Source organism: Clinocottus analis, unplaced genomic scaffold (genome assembly GCF_023055335.1).
Source record: "Clinocottus analis isolate CAN_PGR_092001 unplaced genomic scaffold, fCliAna1.0.p SCAF_2, whole genome shotgun sequence".
Lineage (NCBI taxonomy): Eukaryota > Metazoa > Chordata > Actinopteri > Perciformes > Cottidae > Clinocottus > Clinocottus analis.
Window position 1 is genome coordinate 21,918,578 of NW_027175931.1, and position 24,895 is coordinate 21,943,472.

The following is a 24,895-nucleotide window of genomic DNA, read 5'->3' on the forward strand; positions in this document are numbered from 1 at the left end:
CAACAACAATACAGGAACACATTTATTCAACACCATCATCAATGCGTAATAATTGGGCTGTCAAATCGATTACAAAATATATGTTTATTTCATATCTTAGCATGACATTTGATAGCTGAGTAGCTGGTGTAGCTGATGGATAAATGGAACAAGAAAGCGCTGTAGGTGATTCAACAAACAAAAAAACCTGTCTTTCGGTGAGTTGTCTTTGCCACGCTGACAACTACAAATGGAAATGCGGAAGAGAGATGCTGGCTGAGGCTGGCTGTTATTCTTCATATTTGCCACAAGATGTCAATAAAGTCCACAGTGGGTGGGAACACCCAGACAGACCACCGAGGAGCAGCACACCTCCAGCTGAAGACCGAAACTGTTTGGTTGTATCATTTCAACACGGAGGTGCCACTCTTCCCCGTGTCTCTTTATCAAAATATACTTATATATATATTCTAAAAACATATTATTCTTTTTTTAATCAGGCTTTACAGAGTTGGAATTAGTATTATCAGTATTTGTGTTTACATGCAGAACCCCTATTTTCGAGATTTGATATTTGATTTGAAGTATAAACTTAGTGATATTGACACGATCACTACTGTTCTGATTAAACATGTAACATCATTGTCTGAAGGGAAATCCCGGTCTGGGGATAGAGATAGAAACACACATGACATAAAAGTTTTTTTTTCGTATTTTGTTTGTTGGTGCCCAGATTAGATGTTTACTAGACGAAAGAATGAAAACAAGGACCCCTTTTTTCATCCAACACTTTCGATGCCATTCATTGGCGCTCGTCTAGTGTCAATCAAATGTGGGCGGTGTCAGCTGACAAATGATACTTCCAGTAAATCCTCACATGCTGTACAACCCAGAGAGTCAACAGGCTGTGCGGGGCGCGCACGGAACATCACTACTACGGGACAACCAAAACAAAGCAGCGGGTCGGGTCAACACACTATGGACACTCAGACAACTTGTTTTTCACAGGAAAAGGATCTTTAGAAACATACTTTTTATTCTTGTTAACACAGATTTGTATCTTTTTACCGGCTTGGGATGTGACTTTCAGTGGACACTTTGCGCCCAGGCGGAGCACAGCATTCCCGGACAGCTTCACCTCGTTCGCACATTTCAAAGGCGAAGTTGCGACGTTTGAGGGACGACAGCTTCGTCACACTTACATGACATTGTAACATTTGGCTCCGTCACCTCTCGACCATGGCGGAAGCGGCCCAGCAGCCACACCTGGTGGAAATTGACCCGGATTTTGAGCCCCTGTCGCGGCCCCGGTCATGCACTTGGCCTTTGCCCCGGCCGGAGTTCATCAACCCGGGCGACTCCAACACGTCCTCGCCGGTGCCGTCCGTGAAGCAGGAGCCCACCGGCAACGAGTTCATCAACAACCTCAGCCTGTTGGAGGAGACCGAGGACTTCCCGGAGCAGAAGCCGGTCATCCTGTGCGCCGACTTCCAGTGTCAGGAGAACTGCGTCCACCAGCAACCTCCACAGCAGCAACCTCCACAGCAGCAACATCAGCAGCAACATCAGCATCAGCAGCACCCGAACCCGCAACTCCCGCATCAGCAACAGCAGCAGCAGCAGCAGCAGCAGCAGCAGCAGCAGCAACAGGTGTCTCTGCTCTCCTCCCCGGTGGGCTCGTCGTCCTCGGCGGCCGCGGCCGCAGCTGCCGCCGCTGCCCAGAGGAAGAGCAGCTCCTCCCGGCGCAACGCATGGGGGAATATGTCATATGCAGACCTCATAACCAAAGCTATCGAAAGTTCTCCCGAGAACCGGCTAACTCTGTCTCAGATTTACGACTGGATGGTGAAGAGTGTGCCTTATTTCAAGGACAAAGGTGACAGCAACAGCTCTGCAGGCTGGAAGGTACGTTTGTTTTGTAATTTGGTGTACTTTGGAAATAATGTGTGTGTGTGTGTGTGTGTGTGTGTGTGTGTGTGTGTGTGTGTGTGTGTGTGTGTGTGTGTGTGTGTGTGTGTGTGTGCGCGTAGTTCTTGTAGCCTACACAGTTTTCCAGTTCAGCAGTGGGTTAACAAAGGGACGCAGATGTGCTTTATGCTACATGTTTTATCTCCTGTGGTATTGCTGTAATATCCCTCCATGTCTTTGTTTGTGGCTATTATGTGGTTTTATCTGATTTGTTTATTGTTTATCCCTATCATGCATGGTTGTCACTGATATGTGTCCTGCAGGGTATTTTAGTCATATTTGCACCACTCGCCCACCCACAAAATGACAACAGAGCATGCATGCATCAATATTTAAGTGTATGCTACGTTGTTTAGAATTTGCACCCAGCCATGTCCCCTCCCCCCCTCCCCTCCTCTCCCACCCTTCCCATTGTGACCCATCCATGGCAATTCAGTAAACTGGGCAATTTCTACCATGACCTTCGACAGTCATCTGACTTCTCCCTGCAGTATGTGATTTATATGAGTGTGCTGACTCAACAGCACGGCCTTATTGCTTCCCTCAACGTGCTTTTCATAAATGCTGTGAGTTCTGGCGTGTTGTGTTTGAAACAGATCTCCTGTCTCTGCTGGTCTTTTCAAACGTTTATTCTGGATTTCAAGGGTAAATCAAAGTTGTAGTTTCTTTTAGAGTCTGCGCCTTATTTTGTTAAAAGGAGATTCCAGAAGTGTTCATGTGTCCTGAAAGCTGGCCAAGACATTACACAAGAGGGGACTTAACATTTCTGATGTGGTGCGGCAGGCCCTCCCACTGAACACTATTGAAGGGCGTAAACCTCCCTTCGGAGACACATAGTTTCAGTGGTGTCTGACAATAAATTAATGACAGTCTCCTCTCCCAGCAGGAAATCATATTGAGCCTGTAGTCACACATTGAGAGATTTATTGCGGCTTCCCTCTGTTGTAGGCTGGCAATAAAATTTAAAGCAGTTGTGGAGGGTTTTTTTTCTTTCTTTCTTTCGTTGTCACAGCTTCCATGTTTGAGTCATGTGCTGTGTGATGACACTTTCCTGTCAGGCACCAACGCTGGCAGTTCTGTTTAAAAAAATTTTTTAAAAAAAATGTAATCACAATAATGGTAGTATAGTGGACCCTATAATATTTCAGTCACAACTTTCTTATGTTGCCAAACCCTGATTTAGCTTTTTAACCCATTAAAAAAAAAGGTTGTCGACAAATCTACAAATGCAGTTGTCAGCAACGCCCTGCTCCATTTTCATCTGATTGACCGCAGTGTTTACAAAAGGCACACAAGTCATGTTAAGCTGTCAAACGACGTCCCGTCAGTCAAATTATATGGGAGTGGGAAAAGAAAATAAAAAAAACCTCAGTGTGGTGAAACACGCACAGGCAAGTACACAAAGCAGGTACTGGGCAGAGGATGTTGTGCAAGTAGGAAAAGCAACATTTCCCTCCACTTATTCATCAGAGAACATTGTACTTTGAAAGGTGCAGCATCTCTCCTATGCCATTGCTGTGTGTGTGTGTGTGTGTGTGTGTGTGTGTGTGTGTGTGTGTGTGTGTGTGTGTGTGTGTGTGTGTGTGTGTGTGTGTGTCCCTTTTAATACAGGGCTGCTTGTATGAATTTGCTTTCTGTTTTGCTTGAAAAGAGCGAAGGTCTCATTGGACAGTAAATAACACTCATCCCAGAAAAATTAATACAAAATGAAGAGGGATGCATTAATGTGGGGATAAATCCACGAGGGACAGTTTTTGGACGCTAAAGTTGATCTGAATAAAGAATCTATAGGTAGTGTGGTCGATATGGTGGCAGCTCAAAACACTAACACACAGGTTATTATGTTCTTAGCAGGTTCTAGAGAGTAGTCAAGACATAGGAATCCAGCATCATAACATACAATTGTGGATCATTTACATTTTTCAATACAAGTTAATGTGCCTCATTAAACAGAAGTCTCTGTTTCAGTCAGTGCCGTTGGCTCCATTTAACGGTTATTGTGCGAATGGCGGCTTGAAGAGGGGCGCTCAGCCACCGCCTGGGCTCGCTGCTTATCCTGCCATGTTGGGGGTGTAGACTGAGTAATACTGTGGGAAAGCAGAGTGCCATTCACTGCTGCGAGAGGAGTTATTCATGGAGCACCCCTTGGTTTCACACAGGGGGGCCATCACACATTGTCCTTTCACCGCGAACTTACTTATGAGCCGCGGCCAGAGACAAGCTGTTGTGTTGCTTCTCCTCCAATGGCTCTCTGATGTAAATATGAATTCCCAAACTGTGATATTCATTAATCAGTATTTAACTCTTTGATCCTCTCCGTTTAATTTGACTATATGTTGTCGACTGAGGCGCCGTGACTGATTGGAAACACGTAAATATGTAAATTGTGTGGCAGACCTCATGCGGAAGACACCAGCTTTGCAAAGGGACTCTCCATATTCACAGAAAAGTCCTCCAAAACAATAATCATACAACCATGGATTTTAACTTTAACCTCCGAGAGAGAATCAAACAAACAGAAAGAGAACTATACACGTTTTGTGGTGCCTGGAAATCATGGGCTGATGCAGTAGTTGAGTGTGAAAGTGGCTTCTTTTGTGCTGCAGGACGGTGACCCCGATGGCTGTTCCGACACCCTCAAACATTGATTGTAAATCACTTTGGGTTCAGTCTGACTGAAGTTACCTTGAGATCATTCCTCTCTGTGACTGATCTCTCTGAACAGAAGGGGCTCTCCCGAAGGGAACGGACTGAAGCACATGAAGTTTTCATTAATCTATGATTAAGGCTGTCTGCTCTCTAATTGTTTGAAGCCGAGCTCGTTTCTCAGCGCTGCTGATCCTCCACAGTCGGTCGTGTCTGAACTGAGTCATGGCAGCCTCCACACTTTTTGGGCCGTCTGCGACAGTGTGATTTTTGAGGACAGTTGTGCCAGGTGGGACCAGCTTGGAGAGGCTCTGCAAGTGGACTGGACACTGGGCCTGGCACATGATGCCATCCAACAGGAAGAAGAACAGATGGCGCAAATTATGCATCACCAAAGCTCTCTGCAGAGCTGCTTATTTATTTCTAATAATGTCCCGCTTTTTTTCTTTTATTTCACACCATAAAATGTATGTAGTTCTAGTATTACAAATCGTGTTTTGACGCTGCAGCACACACAAACACACACACACAACATCTTTACAGTACAATACATGCAGTACGCACACATCCTTGCATACTTGCGAAAGAATCGGTTCTTTCTCGTATTTCGTCACGGTGCGTACGTCACCACAGGATAAATATTTGGTTTCAGCCGGTAAAGCCGGGTGCCTCTGCCGCTCTTTGATGTCAATATCGAGATCAATTCGGTCATAGGTTTCCTCTGTACGCAGCGCTCTCTTGACCTGAAATTCCTCAACCTACGCTGGTAAACACTCCCACGGATCTCCAAACAAACTGTGCAGGCGCAGACAAACACGCAGGTACGAGCGGATCGTACAGCAGGTGACATTGGGGTCATTACCAGGTAAATGCACCCATTGACTGCAATCCCTCTTAGTCGAGCAATAAACAGAAGAAAGTGTGAGGGTGTAATACTGTGATGTGACTTCACAACGCATGGCTTCCAGAGATGTGACTGGTTTATCTGCTGTAAATAAGTTTTTCAGCGTAAACACATAATAAAAGCAAACAATTCTGAAATGGATGCCTTTTCTTATCAGACATGTTTCCAGAGACTGTCCACCAATCTTGCCATTGGCAAATAAATGCAAAGAAAAATACTGGTGGAAAGTGAAGCTTATATTTTGCAACACTATTTCACCTAAGATTACCCAGGCTTGAAGTACAACAATATTAAAGATATAGATAAGGGAATACAGAGGATATCTTGTATTATGACTTGGGAGTGCCGGATTGCTACCAATGGTGTAGCACAAGTTCTAGAGATTGATGTCATCTTATATATTATCCAGCCTCAACTTACTGTAAACATCACATGGAAGGTCATGCTAACAGCTGAAGTCGAATCAAATTAAATGAATTGATAACTTTGTGTCACATTTGTACCTGTTTTGTTTCATTTGCCTTAACAGTTCCCAACAGTTCATGTAGAAACCCCCCGAGCCCCACACACACCCTCCATGAACCCAAGGTATACAGTATGGCTTAAATAAATACAGAAGCTAAGAATAAGCATGCTAATCCAGAGTTAGCACAAAGCCGGTTGTACTTTATCGCCGATCACAGACTGCGTGTTTCTCTGGGTCTGAATGTGTATTAGTAGGACACAGAGCTGGATAGAACAGCAGTCCTCCTGTTTCTACTGCTTCAACACACAACACACACACACACACACACCTCACCCCCTGAGGCAGCCGAGGAGTCCAACCTTGGCATTGCCCCAAGACATGAGGGGCAGCTGTGTTTCTCAGAGCAAAGAGCTGGAGGAGTGCTCCTCACCCTCCTCCCCATTTCCTGCCTGCGCCGCCTGCCTCTCTCCATTCCTGGTTTTCTGCCTCCGCACAAAAGCAGGGCACACTTAACACTGTGTAGGCTTACTGTCCCCCCTTTGGTCAGACCCTGAAGAAGATAAGCACTTACTGAAATTGAAATTCAAAAGATAAAGAGAAGGAAAGAGGGAGCAGCTGAGACCCAGAACGCTCTAAGTTCAGACTGGGTGACACTTGTTAGAAGTTGCATAACAAGACATTTACTGGAATCAAGAAGCCGCAGGCCAAAGTCTGGTGCCACTGGTTAGTCAGCGGAACTGTGAGGCACTGTGTTAGAGATATGTGGGACGCTAGTCTCCTGTGTGTGTGTGTGTGTGTGTGTGTGTGTGTGTGTGTGTGTGTGCGCACATAACCTGGGCCTCATAATTAAAGCCCTGCTGCTGGCAGATGCACAGACACGATGGCAGACAGACAGGCCAACACAGGGAACATTCCTGCACAGGCGTTTATATCTTTCTTTTTTTATTATTGTGGCGTGATATTCTGACTTTCCTTCTCTCCCCAGCTGATATCAATCCAGTCTTTCCTTCCAATGGCTTATTTCCACCCTCTTTGCTTCACTTCGGCATCACTTTGTGCTTTGATGTGCACACCATGGGTGTTAAAAATCCTGTTAGTCTTCAATACAAGGTGTGCAATAATGATTATTTACATTATCAGCTCACGTGTTGGTTGTTTTTTTTACTTTAATTGAATATCAAATTATTTCCAAAAACATTGGAAATGCACATCACAACTACCAGTTTAACTGAATAATTAGTTCAGCACGAGTAGATCAACCTATGTTTGGTGTTTTTGGCTCAGCATGGTATGAAAAGTGATGACGATGAGTGTAAATTACTGTCATGTTCAAAGTGATGAATCTGTGCCCATCCACACTGATTGGGTTAGGCAACTGTGAAACTACAGTGTTTTATTTCACAACCCTATGTTATCCTCCACATTTGTTTACCGGCCGGCTTCAGTGCTCCCTGCTGTTTTCTGTCTCTCATTTCCTCTACCAAGAAACATTTTGGGATATTAATGACTTAAAACTCAACAGGCGTCAATAAGAAAAAAAAACAGGTTAGTGTGGCACAGCAGGGATATCAAATGGTGTTTATCTCTGTGTGTGGTAGATGTTTGCTTATTGATGGATTTAGGCGTTCTACAGCTATGAAGTCGCATCACTGCAACAAGTATTGACAGTTGTTTCCATAACGGCATGGTCCAGAATGCCGTTGGGAGGAAGCCACCGGGCAACAACAGAAGCTGTGAGAAACACATACCACACACAGGGGATCATGTCCTTCTGTCTGAGTGAAAGAGGCTTCACAAGTTCAGACTCAGTCTGGTCGTTGCTCTTCTTGCCAGACGATTCTCTCCACTCAAAGGTCCTCAAAACACGAAGAACCTATGTAATAAGTATGTTTTACTTTCAATAAGCAATAATTGAGGGGTTTGATTTGCTTTTTGATATTCCAGATAGTCTGCCGTACAATCAAAGTTTTTTTTTTCTACGGCAAGAAATGTCTAGCTGCAACGAGACATTTTTACTTTAAAATGTAAAAGTGTTGTGTGATACGTTTCTGTGCTTGTCAATGCAAAATACATCATTTGGCCTCACTATACAGCTGTTGAATTTGATTGCTTTTATAATCCCTTGTTCAATAGATGTCACTGACCGTGAAGGTTTTCTAGTTAAATTACATATTTTTCTATTTATCTCCATCATTGGCATTAGCTAACCATTTTATAGTTGATACAAAAATATGAATAAATATGACACATCTGGTGCTACAACTAACTTCCCCCTTATGCAGCCTATCTCATTGGAAAGGACCCAGGAAAATCCCAGCAAAGTGCCCCTTTCATTCAGTGAAGTCAAACAAATCATGTGTATACATACGGTGTTTCCACCCACCTCAGACACTGGCATCACACAAACCCGCAGCAACGATGCCAGAGTTTTGTTGTGTCAGTTCTGTTTCTGGCTGTCGGCCAGAGCACAGATCATTCAGTGAATGTGGAGTCCAGTAACTGCATCAAGAGTTTAAGTGATATCTAAAAAGATTGCAGCAGAGCATAGAGCCTCATTCATCAGAGGAGAGAGGAAAGGTGCCCACGCATGCTGCTGTACTCTGGAGTAAAAAAAAAAAAAGAGTTGACTTCCAGCAGCGTGGTCAGGTAAACAGTCATTTAGGATGAGTCAGACTGTTTTGTTTTTCTCAGTGCGGGTTTGGTAGTAGCAGGCCGAGAGCACGTGATTGTCTGTTTTGGCAGAGGGTTTAACCGGGAATGGTAGTTTGTTTCACAGAATATGCTGTTGCTCCGTCTTCCACCACAACTTCTCCTCAGTCACAACGTTTGGAAAATTCTCCCGTGGGGTGAGCTGGAAGACCTCAACAGTGTTTTACAGTGTGGGATGAGGAACTGTGGATTTTGGACAATGTCACCATTCAAACAAGAAGTGAAAGCCCTCAACGCTTCTTCAACCATGAAAAATGTGATGTCCTATCAGTTTCTCAAAGCTTTTGTGTTTATGTGAACCAGCTGCAGACGCGCCGGGAGGGAGTAGAGCAACACTTTTTTACGGGACCGCTCACTGCTGAGGGCCCCAAACCACAGGCATTACCCAGACCCACATTGTTGTGCAATTCCCGCCCTAAGGCGATTAAGTGCGGTGCCTGTCGGGCTGGCCGGGCATTATCATACAATCGCACGTGCGTTCAGGCATGTGCGATTGCGTTTACGTACATGAACGCTCGCAGGCGCTCTGTAGCTGGCTGGCATGGGTCGGAATTTAAATGCACACTTGAATCAGAAGTGCCGCTACGACTGTGCGTCAGACAGCAGGTCCCCCCGCTTTTGTTGTCACGGTGAATAATCGTTTGTTTCAAGGTCAAAGTGCGTCAAAGTGTAACCGCCCTCAGGGGTGTTCACTTCGGGTTCGCATCGGTGGAGCAACAATGCGGCACTATTGTCTGTGTTGTGTAGCGAGGCTCTTGGATGACTTAGTGTTTACAAAAGAAACACCTCGCGGAGAGAGAAGTTACCAGCGGTTGGGTTTCTCTTGACCTGAGCTTCTACTAGCACATACCGCATGGACTCAAACCAAAGTCACGTCTGGCAATGATGGGATGTCTTTAGTTTTCCTGAGAGTCTTCACGTGTGCCCGGGGCAGGGCAATTAAAACATTTTACTGTATGGCTTGAATGTGGAGTTTCTCCATTAAAGGTTCCTGTGTTGGATTCTAGGAAATGCAGCAGTGCAGTCAGGCAGATTAGACATGTGACCACACGTGAAGGCATTTATTCTCTCAATGAATCATCCCTCTCCTCTTTGAAGTAATTAACATGTGAGAGAAAAAGGAATCTTGCTTTGTCAAAGACGCTGGGGTTTGTGTCGTCGTGTTAAGAATCCAGAATGAATCATCATAAACTTTTTTTTTTTCAGGACACTGCCATTTGGAGCTGAGCATTAGTCCTTAGTTTGTACTTAGCAGAAGGTGAGAAAAAAGAAGAAGAAAATCTACCATGGTGCCATTTTTACATCTGTGCAGTTACCAACATCTTCTATCCAGCATTAATCTCTCTCTCTCTCGCTCTCGCTCTCTCTCTCTCTCTCTCTCTCTCTCTCTCTCTCATGATTATGATGAATGTAATGTTCCACATGGTGAACGTAATACACAGTTGGTCCTTGCCATTAGTTGCCACAGTTGCCATTACTGTTTTTACCAATATCAGTTTCATTTTATTACCTAACATAGTTTCTATGTCAGTGATATGAAGTTGTCTGCAGTGATTGCATGAATTATCTTAAATTCCCATCAACTCGATTACTTCTCTCTTCCGCCACCTCCTCCTGTACCTTTAAAGAGATGCAAAGGAAGTGGGTGCTATGAAAGAAGCACAAGGTATGCAGCCCCAGGGCGGTGATGCCATGAGTAGAGGAAGCAACACCGAGCAAGACGCCAAATTTTGTCGCTTTCTTCTGTTCCAGTGCTTCCTTTTATTCATTTTTGTATTTATTTTCCATTCTTTCGCTTAGCTCCACTTAGCCGGGTAATCAAATTAATCAGTGTTATTTCTTATCGTTCCTCTAAAACATTGATTTAAATGATCATATTAAGATATTGTGGTTTACACTGTGGTTAAGCTGACACAACCAGCTGATAAATACTGTATTGACATTAGTTAAATGACAAGTGAATGCTGGCGTGAGGCTCTGGTTTGCTCATGTGCGCTCCTGCCCTGCCCTGTACTGGTGCCAGCTTGATAATGGCCGCTGTGATTGGGATGCCAGGTCCAGGTCTCAGTGCCCTGGTCGAATGTCACACGTGCTATCTATTGTCTCTCCCAAACATGTGAGCCCTCATCGCGAACGATCAAGTGTCTTTTATTATTCCTGAGATTATGTTTTTAATGTTGGGCGGGCATTTTTGTTGGTATACTTTTCTTTTCTGTGACTACTGAGGACTTCTTTCAACAAGCAAAATGAAGACAAGCTGTTCTCATGTTATTCATGTGTGTCATCAAATGGCGATGGCAGCAACAACGCCAAATAACAAGGACGCTGCTGATAATATCAAATAAATAAATAGCAACGGTACACAAGTGTTTAACAAAGCAGTGTGTTTATGTTAAACAAACTTTGTTGTGCATTGCAAAAGTACACAAAGATAATGAAAAATTAAGACAACTGGGAAAAAGAAAACTAATCTTTAGTTTGTGAGAAAACATTTGCTAAATACATCAACCCTTCTGAGAGCTCTCTCTCTCGCTCTCTCTCTCTATCTCTCTCTCTCTCTCTCTCTCTCTCTTATATATATATATATATATATATATATATATATATATATATATATATATATATATATATATATATATATATATATATATATATATATATATAGTGTTATTTCCTTTTCATAATGAGCCCGTGAAAAAAAAACACATAATGGCTTCACTAAGCTCTTCAAGGTATTTTCTTTTCTCAGAAAACTGTGTTTGCTCTGCACAAAACAATTTGTGGCAGAGCATGAGTCATGATGCTCGTCATACAGGTAAGTGTATCACAGTCCAACGTGCAGACTGCATCATGGACAGATTTGTGGGAGAGTTAAAAGGAAAGGAAAGAAGAAGCTACAAAGAAGTTTATTATTAAAGAATAATTTCTTGAAAAACAGCATCATGGTTAGTGTTCGGGAATATCATTGCCAATTAAATAAAATACTGTGACATTTCTGTTATTTAACAGGAGACATGTCATAGCTGCACTTTTGAAGAAAACAATCTATATTCAAACGCTGTGGGTGGGCATTGTTCGTTTACTCATTACTAATATCGTTAGTATACTGCTTTTTTCCCCATGAAAACGGTTGGGAAGTGCACTTATTTATGTCAGTGCCTACAGAGCAGGCTCAACTCCATTAGGGATTTGTGGTTGGAATCAACATCCAGCCATAAAAACAGCTCGGGGATATCCCCGTGTTTGCCAGGTTGAACTGGGGTAACGGGCTTATAAATATAACCCCTCAATGGCTCCCCACCCTGCCTGCCTGCCGTGGTGGGTCAGGCCTATGGATGCAGGCCGCCACACAGGCACCCAGCAGCGGTCCACACACTGCATCTTTATCCAGGCGGAGCAGGCAGCGGCCCAGCCCAGCCGCTCGGCTGATCAGAGGCGAAAAATATCCCCTCTCCACAGTCACAGCTCTGTGCATTTACAGGCTCACATTGTGTTGCACGTAGCAACACATGCGCATATTTCAGCATGGTAAACTTGGCCCGCACAACCCGGTCCCTGTCCGTACACATGAGCTGTGTGCTGCTTAAATCTGAGTCAGGAAATCAGCGAAGGGAGAGCTCAGCATGTAGCCACCCAATGCCGTTAACTCGCTGCTGGGATATTATTTGAAATGTAGCAGTTATCATAAATAAATGTGTGTGTAATTCAATCAGTCGCTCTCTTTCTTTGCAGCCAACATTTATGGACCTTGTGGCACATTAAATACATTGTTTTATAGCATTAAAGTGAAGTACAAACATTTGAAACTTCTCACACGTGTTGACTTTTTGAGAGTTATGGTTGAAGTTGAAGCAATGAAATATTTTGAAGTGTAAGCATTACAAGAAGTTGTGTTAGTGATAATGAAAACAGTTGTGCCAACTGGGGGTTAAAAAAACGTGCAATCACTAATTTCGTTAGTTTTTATCACTTTGCTTTGTAACATAAATTTGTATAATGACAACACGATAGAAAGTGAAGGTCAATAAGTGATGACATTGAATTATCACAAAGCTGCGGGTAAAGTCCACAGTTGTCATTTCTTGAACAACCGTACGTTAAGCTGCTACATGCGAAGATATAAATGAACTACTTGTCCATTGTCATGACGTACGAAGATATTTGTCAGCTTACTGATCTGAAACTTGGAATAATTATATATAATTATTGTCTTTTAGATGTTAATGGCCGTTTTCACTGTTAAACTTGTTGATTGCGTATTTAAAAGTTTTGAATATACCATTTACTTACTCACTCATTCAGCCAAGTTTTCTTTCGAAGCGATTTGTCTAAATGACAGACCTTGGCCAAACTAAAGGAAATAGCACCAGGTTTTGTTTGTTTAGATCCATAATGGGGTCGAGTCATAAAGGGGGGAAGTGTTTCTAAGATGTACAGTGAGAGCTTTATCCACCATTGTAAACCTGCTGGAAAAACGTACCTGGACAAGAGCCCCCCTCTTTTCCCTTTTCCTCTGATTTCGCCCAGTCAGACTTCGGAGTTTTGATTAGGAAGTACTGGCTCTTGAACCCACTGTTGGCTTTAGCTAGTCCCTTTGCATTGCACCAGCCAGGGCCTCATTCTGCAGCATTTTGCATTGAAACCAGAAGCATCAATGGGATCAGTATCAGGACCGGCCAGCTCTTCCTGTGCGGATACAATGCAGCAGGAAGTTCGCTAATAGCCCCTCGACTGCGTCTACTCGTCTCACACTACCATACGCCGGTGAAAGATCCTGGAGTGTCTGTGGCTTTGCTGCTTCTCACCCTATGCACAGAACCACTCATGGGCTATTTATCATTTGTCAGCAGCGTCTGTGAGACCGATCAATCCTAAGCTTAACCAATCATCATCCGCTCAAGCTTCCAAGTTTAGCTGTGTGTGTGTGTGTGTGTGTGTGTGTGTGTGTTTGGGGGGAGGGAATTGGGTTCCACTCAGATTCCTTGCAGAGGATTGTGAAAAAGAGATCCTGCCAAGAGGCCGTCAGTAAATACATTTGCAGACAGATTTGCTGCTGCATGACTTGTGTTTTCTGCCTTTCCATCCGTGCCATATGATGGTCTTATAACTCACCATTTTGAAGAGGTACTTTGCTGGAAGTCATATGCCGCCATTCGGGCTCGAAGCACCCGAAAGTGAATTTAAGCAGAGCCACACTGAGCGCTCTGTGTCTGGGCCTTCACTCTCCCCTCTCTCTGCCAAATTGAATAATTGGAAGTTGACGTCAGCGGGCGAGAAGGGACCCTTTTTGCTGCAACATGAGTGTAAGATCAGCTGTGGCAGTAGTGTACGTGCATGATGTCCCAGAGGAGCATGTGAAAAGGACAAGAGAGGAATAGAAGACTGTAAAGGGGGTGGGACAGAGGGCGAGGGCAGAGATAATCTATTACTGGTTCAAACCATGTGCTAGGGTCAGTTTCCATTTTTAATTCGGCACTGCTTTTAAAAACAGAAATTGTGGCCAAACAGACTTATTTTTGTATCACTGCGAACAGTGACACATTTATTCGTTCTCGACCTGAGGCGCTGTGCTGTGTTGCTCGCTGCTACGCAACATTAATGACAACAGTCATTTCCTTTTTTTTTTAATGAAACCGAGGGTATAAATAATATTTTAAAAAAAGGGCACATTTCCTGTGGTCTGCTTTTTTATTTCCACTGCCTTTTATGATCATTGATGTATTGGCTTAAGTAAATAGGTCAGTGATTACCACTGGTCAGTTCAATATTGTTACTGATGATAACTTATCAAACTGCAAACATATGAAGTCATCGCAGTCTATTCAGATTGCTTTGCGAATGTGGTAATGTGAAGGTGTATTGTTTTATTGCGTGTATTGTGTGTGATTGTGTGTGTGTGTGTGTGTGTGTGTGTGTGTGTGTGTGTGTGTTAGAAAGAGACAGCCAGATTACTTGTGCATCTGATTATGTGTGAAGATCAGTAGAACCGAAGTGTAACAGTCTCCTTTTCTTTTCAGTAGAACAACACTAAAATGGCTGTTGATGAACTGTAAATTGATACCAGCGCTGACTAATTTCCTAGTGATTACTTATCCCAAAATGGTCCCGAAAGCTTCTCAAAGAAATATTTAAAGTTGAAAAACTGATTGTTAAATGAACTATTACCTCTTGCTCATGTTTGCTCTTTCCATGGCTGTAAAAGGTTTTCACTCTTGCTAGTTCACCACAATGCACCACCTTTAGCGCACCTAAAAACCCTTCCGCAAGAGTGTCTTTCGGTGACTTTGTGACTTCAGTGAGTGTTAATTCCTTGTCACTTGTCGCCTCACCAGCTCATCAGGAGCCCGGAGAACCAGTCTGCTGAGCTAGCCTTCAGCTAATAACAGGTTTACGTGTTTTCTCTCTTAACCACATTGCTCAAACTCAGCCAGACTCAGCACAAGGCTCCAGACATGACCAAGCTCCAGCTTTAGCGATACTTACTTTGGCGGTTAGAAGTGGTGCACTACACACTCTATAGGTTGCCCTCTTCACATCTGCAGACATGACACAGAAAATAGCTAGTTACAGAGCAGGAGCACACCCACTGTTTAGTCTGAAACACGGTTCACAAACTGAAAAAGGCTTGCTCAGGACAGCACCGTTTCGCTAATGAGTTCAGTGGAAATAGTGCAGGGAGACCACATTTTCTTTTCACTTTCACAGGTTCCATATCTCTGGTAGATATCTGTGAAATTTCTCTGCTGGCGTGTGAGCTCAAATCTGCTGCTCGCTTTCAGTCAGGGAGGAGGGTGCATTGCTGCAGATGCTCTATAGCTGTATGGAGCTTTGCAGCTGAGGTTTCACTTGTGGCTTCACTTGATTCAAAGCATCTCTGCAAGAAGGTTGGTGTTTGCTTTTCTGGGGATTTTTTTCAATCGACGAGTTGACATTTAAGCAGCTCTGAGAGCGTCAGCACCTCGGACAGTGTACCAGCGGGCTCACTGCCTCCAGGTTTCTGCAGATCACTCCTTCTGTCTGCTGGAGAGAGTGGAAGAGGACAGGGGAGGAGTGGTGAAGGAAGGGGAAACAGAGGAGCGGAGATGAGAAGAAAGGAAACAGGATGAGGAGAGGAGACGACAAGGAAGGAAACAGCATAAGGAAATGTAGGAATTGGAAGGAAGTGACAGAAGACAAGGAAAGAAGGTGAGGAGGGAGAAAGAGAATAAATTAAACAATATAATGACAAAGAAGGAGAGGAGAGGAGAATAGCAGAGAGGAGATGAAATTAAATGAGTAGGAAAGGAGATAGGGAATAAAGAGGAGGAGAGGGTGATGTACTGAACACTGTGGCCTTTCAGTAGAGCTGCCAGTGAGGGAGTTTAAACCAGCACAGTGTGTTCTTTACTGATGCATGCTCACTCTGTCACACACAACCCCTCTTTCTCTATTCTCAAATAGCCTCCCATCTAAAGTGATTCACCTGCTCTCTCTCTCTCTCTCTCTCTCTCTCTCTCTCTCTCTCTCTCTCTCTCTCTCTCTTTCCCCACACTGGAAAAGTCATGACGTATCCAGTCATGTAACTCAGTTTCAGCAGTCACATGACAAAGTGAGCATTACTTTTCAAAGAGTGTGACATCATGGATTAGCGCCTGTTGCAAAAAGTAAACTTGATGGCCGTGAGGACCAAAGTTTAACTTGTGCTGTCCACTCGGCTCACGACGCCGTGGCTTCGCATTCCTGGCCTTTTTCTCTGCCTCATGACCGCCACGTTTCCTGTGAGGCAGGAAGTCAGCTCTGTTTCCTGTCACAGTCCTCTTTCATGTGGTCACTTCCTCGTGTTTAGCCAGCGCCGCTCTGTTGACTCAGAGAACAGAGGTTGCGGCGGGCTCAGACAGAACAGAGAAAAGTATTTTTATTATCTCTGGCTGCATGGAATAGCCTTCAGAGATAACGTCAAGTTACTACCTGTTTTCCAATGACTGAATTCCTCAGTGCGATAAAAAGGTTTTTGTTCACATTACAAACATTATGTATTCATAGTATTTTGCAGGTTACTTTATCTTCATGCAATCTTTTATTTTTGTCTTTACCGTCTATTTTTTTTGGTGGGAAAAAAGGGATGGGATACTGTTGAGATGGCATGGTGTTATTGTCATATATTTATACAACACAAGATAGGTCCGTCCTCGTGCGACGGTAATCACAGTTCAGTTCTGTGAAATTGCGAGTTTTGTAACCTTGCAGAGGAATGTTGATTGTGATGGCTGCCTGGCTGGGAATCCTGCCTTTACTGTTTCCTCAGAGATACTAACAAGTTGGCTGAGATTACGAATGAACTTTGCACACAGTGATTAGCTGGAATGTTAAGATTCCTGCGTACTGAGATAGATCAGTGTCACATACAGTCCAAAAGGGACAGACAAAAAAAAAAAGCGGAAAAAAATGTGTTTGTATGTTCGTGTGTGTGGGTTTTTGTGTCATTAAGTGTGGTATGACCGTGTGTTCATGTGCGTGTGTTCATCCCAAATCACGTTTTCAAACCGCAATAACACTGGCTGCAGTGGTGAGAGCGACAGAATAAAAACCATACCACGCTGCTGTTTGTCGTACTGCCAGTGCACTCAAACCATGAGCTCTCTCTCTTTCTCTCACACACACACACACACACACACACACACACACACACACACACACACACACACACACTGGGAGACGAGTCTTTTCCATTGGCCCCACCAGACCATCTCAGCCACACTCCCCACACAGCACTCCAAGTTCTGCCGAGTTCTGGTATTTCCCATCAGAGCCGTTTTTATGACCCCTTTACTTACATCAAGACTTTTGAACTGCTTTTACAACGTTCTCCAGAATCACAATACACTGGTATTGACTCTGACCTCAGCCAAAATAGAAACCAGAGCCTCCGAAGTGGAGACTTTAGCTGTGAGTTTCTCCTTCCTGTCATCAGGAAGATATAGGGCTGTAACAGGGCATCACGGCATCGGCACTCACATTGCAGTCATTCCTTGTTGCAGCACAGCTGAAATTGCCAGCACTCTTATTGGCCATGGAAAGGAGAGGCTCATGACCAGACTTTACTTTTCACATTTTGTCAGTGATGTGCATGCGGTGAGGAGTGAGGAGAAAAGCATTTGATAGGCTCATCAGGGAAGGGCTGTCACGTCGCTCCGACAGTGCAGACTAACCCGAGACTATTGGCTGAGACAGTTGGGTCATTTGATTCGGTGTCATTTGTGAAGGGCCAGTGTTCATGCAGGCCCCCATGTGCCCGAGCGCCTGAGGTCCTCCAGAGAGGAGACAAAAGAGGTAGAGGGAAGGAAAAACAGGAGATGTTTTACAGAAAAAAAAAACAAGAAACAGGAAAATGAAAGACTGGATAGGAAGCTAATAGAGTTTGATGCGCAGATTAGTTCAATTATTGAGCCATTGATTGTCTGAAAATGATTCAACAACAATTCTGTTCATTGTTTAAAGGCAGACTATTTTACTCACGGAGCTCAGTTTACGTATCACGAGGAGACAAACAGTATTGTCTTCGGTGGCTCTGGAGGGAGCTTTCCAAAGTTTGAGAACATGACCCTTATGACGTCATCAGGGTCATCTCAGTTTGGGCGAGAGATTTACATTTTCTAGGTGAAACCTTTCATTACAAACTCGGGTTGTGGTTTTTGAAATATGTTGGCATTTAACAGACTATTAAAAGATGGCATCAAGTTGAATTATGAGAAAGGCAGTGTTTTAAGAGAAGTCAGGATACAGCCTCTTATTATTTATCTTTTCGATTTTGTCTACCAACTTTATGGACGTATACCACTAACTGGCTGGTGGAATTTGCTCCATGTCACAGTTTTATATCATGGTAAAAAAATTAATAGCTTTGTTTTTTAGGCTGTTGGACAAAACAAGCAATTTGAAGATATCTTTTGAAGGCAATGCAAAACTGGGACCAGCATTGTTTATGAATTTGAGACGTTTGGGGGGGAATTAACAAATCATTGAATACTTCAGTAAAGAAAGAAATCGACAATGAAAATACTTAGGTTGGAATGGGACATGAGATGGTGGCGACAAGGCGAAGCAGAGGTGAAACCAGAGCAGAGGCTGTGAACCAGATGTGAAGCAGTGACTCACAGCAGGAACGGGCTGGATGACGTGCGCCACTATGCACGCTAGGCTCTCTGTGTGTGTGTGTGTGTGCGTCGGGAGTTCCAGCCTTTCTTCCAAAACAACAAGCTTTACACATGCACAGTAATGTCTGGCCAAGGTTTATTACTTCATGTTGTGGCCCGGACGCGACACAATACGGAGCCAAAGAGTGTAATTTATCCTCCGAGGGTTAAATGGTCACTTCAATAACAGTTTGGAAAGATTAAATGTTTCAAAAACCATAACAGGACGAAAAACAAAGAAAGGGCCCAAGTACAGTCATTGTTCCAGTAAAGAAGGACACATATGGTGTCTCTCTGTCTGTGGTTTGCTTTGCAGGCGTTTGCCCAATATTCTCGCTCTTGTTTGCAGTGTTTTAATACCGCTTCACTAGCTTCCTGCGCAAAAATTAGTTTTTCCACTGGGGGTGTCACTAAGCAACGTTAATGTGTCGGTTTCCTCCATTTGATTCTGTGCTGGTTCAGACAAAACACAAAGTCAGGTGGAATGTGAGTCGGTATATTGGTGTTTTAAAATGGACTCCTTTGATTTTGTGTAGGAAATAAAGGCCCTCATGTACACTATGTGTGGAGATACGAGTGGCTGGAGATTAATCCTTGTTCTGGTCATGATGTATTGCTCATGGAGGGTGTGTGTTTGTGCGCGTGCATGTCTTTGAATTGAACATAACGTTACGTCCTTGAGTAACCTTTAAAAGCTCCACTTCTCGCCTTTAAGCCAAATGTGTTTTTAAAAAAGGACCATCTGTATGGATGGATTTGCAGTTATGTGCAAAAACGGATCTGAGGTGTTGTGGGAAAAGGTCAAAGATAATTCTGTTGTCAACTTTCTGGTGTGTCTGCCTCTCAACCAGCCTCCCTCTTTCTCCCTCTCCCCCAGAACTCCATCAGACACAACCTGTCGCTGCACAGCCGCTTTATTCGCGTCCAGAATGAGGGCACGGGAAAGAGCTCGTGGTGGATGCTGAACCCGGAGGGAGGCAAGAGCGGCAAGTCCCCGCGACGCAGGGCAGCCTCCATGGACAACAACAGCAAGTTCACGAAGAGCAGAGGAAGAGCTGCTAAGAAAAAGGTAGATGAATAAAGAATCCAGCGCTAGCTTTTGTGCTCCAACATTATAAATGTTTGAACCATGCCAAGATTTTTTTCATCATGTATCATGATAAAGGCCAGACATCATTTGGGATGTTGGTCATATTCTAACCCTAAATTAGCCCGTTCTTGGTCTTTATGGCTACATTACAGCTAAATACAATCATCTAGCCTTTATAGCTTCGTAGAGTCTGAGGAAATGAAGTTATATCCATCCATCTAACTGTTTCGAAAAGTTTTCATGTCTGTAAACATCCCTTAAAAAGCTATTCCCAAAATAGTATGACTTTATTGATACGGTACACAGGGATAATACTTATATGACAATATTATCTTTTCATAATAAAATCCAACCCTTGGTTGTATTGCCAATAGTTTCTGCCCACAACACATGTTCCACTGAATGTCTCTGGTGCATACAGTACTCTGAGTGTCTCCTTTTCTCCCCACAGCTGTCCCTGCAGGGCGGACCTGACGGCGGCGCCGACAGCCCAGGCTCATACTCCAAGTGGCCTGGCAGCCCCAACTCCCACAGCAACGATGACTTTGACGCGTGGAACAGCTTCAGGCCTCGGACCAGCTCCAACGCCAGCACCTTGAGCGGTCGCCTCTCACCCTTCATGCCCGAGGACGACCTCGGGGAGGCAGACGTGCATATGGGCTACCCGGGAGCCCCCGGGCCCAAGATGACAGCCACCCTGCCCAGTCTCACAGAGATGACAGGCTCTCTGGGACACGGCTCCGAGAATGTCATGGAGAACCTTTTGGACAACCTGAACTTGCTCTCGCCCAACAACTCTCAGGTTGGAGGAGGGGGGACGGCCCCTGGCTCTTCTCAGCCCTCTCCCTCTCCGATGATGCAGCCGAGCCCTGGTTACCCCGCTTACAGCTCCGCCAGCATGGCCGCGCAGCCTCAGCAGGATTACCGCAAGTGTGCGTATGGCCAAGCAGGGATGAACACTCTGTCGTCCATGCCGCTGCAGACACTGCCAGAGAGCAAGCCCAGCTTCGGAACCAGTATGGGCCAGTACAGCTGCCCCGCGGGTCTTCTGAAGGAGCTGCTGACGTCCGATACAGACCAGCACAGTGAGCTCATGCCGTCGGTGGACACCGTGGTGTCTCAGTCCAGCGGAGGCTGCATGCTGCCGCCGTACAGCAGCAGCCAGCATGCAGCCAAACTCATGGCTCGAGGGAACGGCCACCCGCATTGTCTCGCTCACAATCACCCTCGCAGTGTGCACAGCCAAGCCCTGGCCACGTCACCGGCCATGAATGGCCGCCTGCTCATGTCCCTGAGCCACAGTGGGGTCCCCACGCGTTTTCCTGCAGCCAAAGGCCCCATGCAGATGCCTTATGGCCTCTCCAGCCACCTCAGTGCGGGAGGCATGCCCGGTGGCTTCTGCCCTCTCAACACCAACGGATATGGCCGACCAGGCCTGCCACAGCCTTTGCACCCGGAGAAGCTGCCCAGCGACCTGGACGACATGTCCATCGAGAAGTTTGAGTTTGACATGGAGACGGTCCTTCACGACACTTTGATGGACGGAGACTCCCTGGACTTCAACTTTGAGCCAATGGTGACCCAACAAGGTTTTTCCCATGGGGTGAAGACCACCACGCACAGCTGGGTGTCAGGGTAGACACTGCAGCGCTGTTGCTGTTTGGTAAAAGGCACAATCGGAACTCATTTGAGACAAAACAAAAGTGTATCTTTGGATGTTTAATCCTCAACCTAACTCAACCTGCAGTCATCGTACCATCCATCAACATTTCCGTTTCAAAAATACTTTTCGGATCACATCAGCGGACTGAGACGCAACTCCATTCGAGCCCTTGAACTGGTGGAGAGGAAATCGGAGTTATCTTTGAAATATCAAATAATTTGTACAAACTAAGTGCCAAACAATTTGCCTTAACATAAGAGCCAAACTGAAACACACCTCTCTGGTTTACTCACCAAGGTTGCAGTGATTTCCTTACAAGTGACACTGCCAACTACATGTCATCAGCAGCAGCAGCACAATCTTAAGAAGTGCACAAACTCATACCATGATGTTTACCGGGTGTCCACAATAAACCTCTCCGTATGTACAGCGCAGTGATAATTGATTACCAATACAGGAGAATCATGAAGGTAATCTGATGTAATGTAAAGTGAAAGACTTCTCAAGGGATCCTCGGATCATGTTACATAATAAATCACTTTGTTAATGCCTGAATGTACATAGTGTCATCAAGCAGTTTATAAAATCAAGCCTCTTAGTGTGTTTTCTAAGACTGTAAATAGTGTTTACAGAGCGAAAGCAAAAGTCAAGGCAGCGGAAGTGAGCCCACGTTGAAAACTGGATCAGATTCTTTGAAACACACATCGAGTGGACCGATCTGTGCTTTAGGAATTCTTCTCAATCAGGCTGTAAAATGTATCACACTTTCTGATTTCTTGTACATACATTAAGAATGTATATTAAAATTATGTAGTAGATGTTTATTGAATTTCGTATATATTTCAGACCTAAATTATTTGTGGTTAATATAGATTTATTCTAGTGCATAACCTGCACTCAGACATCAGAATTGTTCTGAGTCGTTCGTCACTCTGAACCTTAAAACCACAGGGGCCTATTTATTGTGCCTAACCAAGTAGATATCGACTGCAGGCTTGAAGGGTTTTATATTGTAAATGTCTACGGTCCAGAAGATACTCAAATCCAGCAGTCTTGAAGAAAAAGTTTAGTGTATTCTTTATTTCCAGTTTTCTGCTTTCACTGTTTTTTTTTAGAAGTAAAGAAGAAATAAAGATGGTTATTGTTAGGGTTTCCTGAACGCTTCGCAGCTATGTGAATGTTAAGAGGTCAAGGCAGGTTGGTGGATATAAGATATTCTGTACCGCTGTTGTTTTCGCGTTGAGGCCGAGGATTGTCATTAAAGACACTGTGAGTATTTAAGCAGCCTGTCCTCTGTATAGTTTCAGAACTTACAAAAGATAATTTCTTTTTTGTCTCAAACGGTTAGTGTGACTGATTAAACTTAGTACAGTATGATGACTTTTTGTCCAAAAAGCGCTGTCAGATGCTATCGGTAGGATCAGCTTGTTTGCTTTTAATGAGACTCCACATTCACTCTGCCCCTTCTACCTCTACCCATCTCCAAGTCTAATGATTGATAACATAACGTTAACGTGTGATTTTATAGCTCCAATCATCTTCTTAACATCAAGTCTGCTTTTAATTTATGCCTGAAAAGCGTCACTAAGTGTTAAGTATTTTATCGAGCGTGTATATTTGCATTTTCTGTCTCGCTTCTCTCACTTATCGCTGTACTAACATTGAGCTTGTCGGCCTGTCTTATAATACCGTCACAAATTGTGTGCAAGTTTGTGGTTACCTTTTGTGAAGATGGTGTCTGTGAACACGGCTGCTTCTAATGAAGTCGACTGGTTCAGTGGCTGAAAGACCGGGTGGTTTAGAGATAACAAACTTTAGCTGCCTACTCTACCTTAATGTTTATCGCATTATTTATTCAAAAACCACCAACGTGAGCGTGAGTCTGATCATGCGTTGTAAAGGGCTCTAAGTATGCAGGTTTTTATTTAAGTCCTTGTATGAATGAGTTCCCCTCCAAACAGGTGGGGTGCTCTTTACTTAGTTTGAGTGTTTGGTGGAAATTAAAACTTGCATACTCCAGATCAGTAATAGCACATGATCTGACACCGCCAATGTTGTTTAAATTTAAGAATCCAGGAAGTGGGGCAGGTTTAAGAAGAGTAAAATTAAATTCTTAACATTTCAAAAGGCCGTTAAAGAAGCTGCTGTTTGGCTTTGGTGCCAGGTGTTGCCTTTTCTTACCCAAATATGCCATCGTGTACTATAGCCAAATTTGCCTTTTGAAGTCAAAGTGATATATTGAGCATTTTTATCATGGTCAGAATTAAATATATTTGTGCCGGTCACTCAAGTCAGGATAAACTGTAATGAATCCATGTAGTCAGTGTCACACAGGATTCACTCTAAAAGTAAATTATATCCCTACATTTTTCAATGATTGAATCTATGCATTGTATTCGTTAATTTTTGTTGCTATTTTCTTTTTCTTTGAACGTATGACAGAGATATTTTATTGTAACATAGCGCTGTGAGATATTATGGTGTCGTTGTTGTCAAAACTCTATGTTCCAGATAGGTATATGGGATAAAAATGAAGTTTATTTAGAAAATAGATGATAAAGTGATTAATATGCTAAGCTTTTGTTAACTGACAATGTTGTATTTCTTGTATTTAGCTACAATTTTTAGAAAATAGCATCGAAAAGCAAATTAATGAAAAAAATGTTAAGATATATTGAATTTTTTAAATGGAAAACACAATATTTAGTCTGTCAGAGAAGTCCTGCTCAGAATGCAGATTCTGGACCAATTTTTGTAATTTTTTGGAGTAGGAAGATATTGCACTTTTCCTTACATGTTATAACAAAGTGCTCCTCAACAAGAGGAAGATTTCCCATTACATATTTTAAAAAGAAAATCTGTTACATTGAATTTCTATACAGGAATAAATTGGAATTGTGCTGTGTGATTCGCAATCAATACAAATATGTAACTTGTTCAATATTAATGTATTAAGACCTGAATAAATGTTCTCCTGTGTTAAAGATGTGTCAAATGTGTCATTCAACAATAACACGGGTATTGCATGCAGAAGTTTTGGTTTGGTACAAACACAAGAGATAATCCGTCACCATGTGCTGAAGAAGGGGAGATGAAGTGGAAAACTCGTAACATTATATTTGTCAAATAGAAGGAATGATTCTCAACCTTTTTTCAGTGATGTAAATATTTCTGACCCCCAAACCAGCGCACACAGCACTGTGCCAGTGTCTGATTTAATATAGAATATATAACATTTTGTTTATGAACGTACACAATATTTTAATTTCAGAATAAAAATAAGCAAAAAAAGAAAAAA

The 24,895-nt window shown here is 43.5% G+C and overlaps 1 protein-coding gene across 1 annotated transcript; it reads left to right on the top strand.

The window, feature by feature from the left end:
• The first annotated feature begins 869 nt into the window (after window positions 1-869).
• foxo1a (forkhead box O1 a) lies at window positions 870-24,563 on the top strand. Its single transcript, XM_068584959.1, has 3 exons — window positions 870-1,884; window positions 19,722-19,913; window positions 20,386-24,563. The coding sequence occupies exons 1-3, from the start codon at window positions 1,219-1,221 to the stop codon at window positions 21,571-21,573; spliced, it is 2,046 nt and encodes a 681-aa protein (XP_068441060.1). The 5' UTR covers window positions 870-1,218; the 3' UTR covers window positions 21,574-24,563.
• Window positions 24,564-24,895: the final 332 nt, after the last annotated feature.

Excerpts from the sequence above, each read along its gene's own strand:
- foxo1a (XM_068584959.1), top strand. The coding sequence starts at position 1,219 with ATGGCGGAAGCGGCCCAGCAGCCACACCTGGTGGAAATTGACCCGGAT. Across the intron at positions 1,885-19,721 it reads ACAGCTCTGCAGGCTGGAAG|AACTCCATCAGACACAACCT; the intron begins GTACGTTTGTTT and ends CCTCTCCCCCAG. Across the intron at positions 19,914-20,385 it reads GAAGAGCTGCTAAGAAAAAG|CTGTCCCTGCAGGGCGGACC; the intron begins GTAGATGAATAA and ends TTCTCCCCACAG.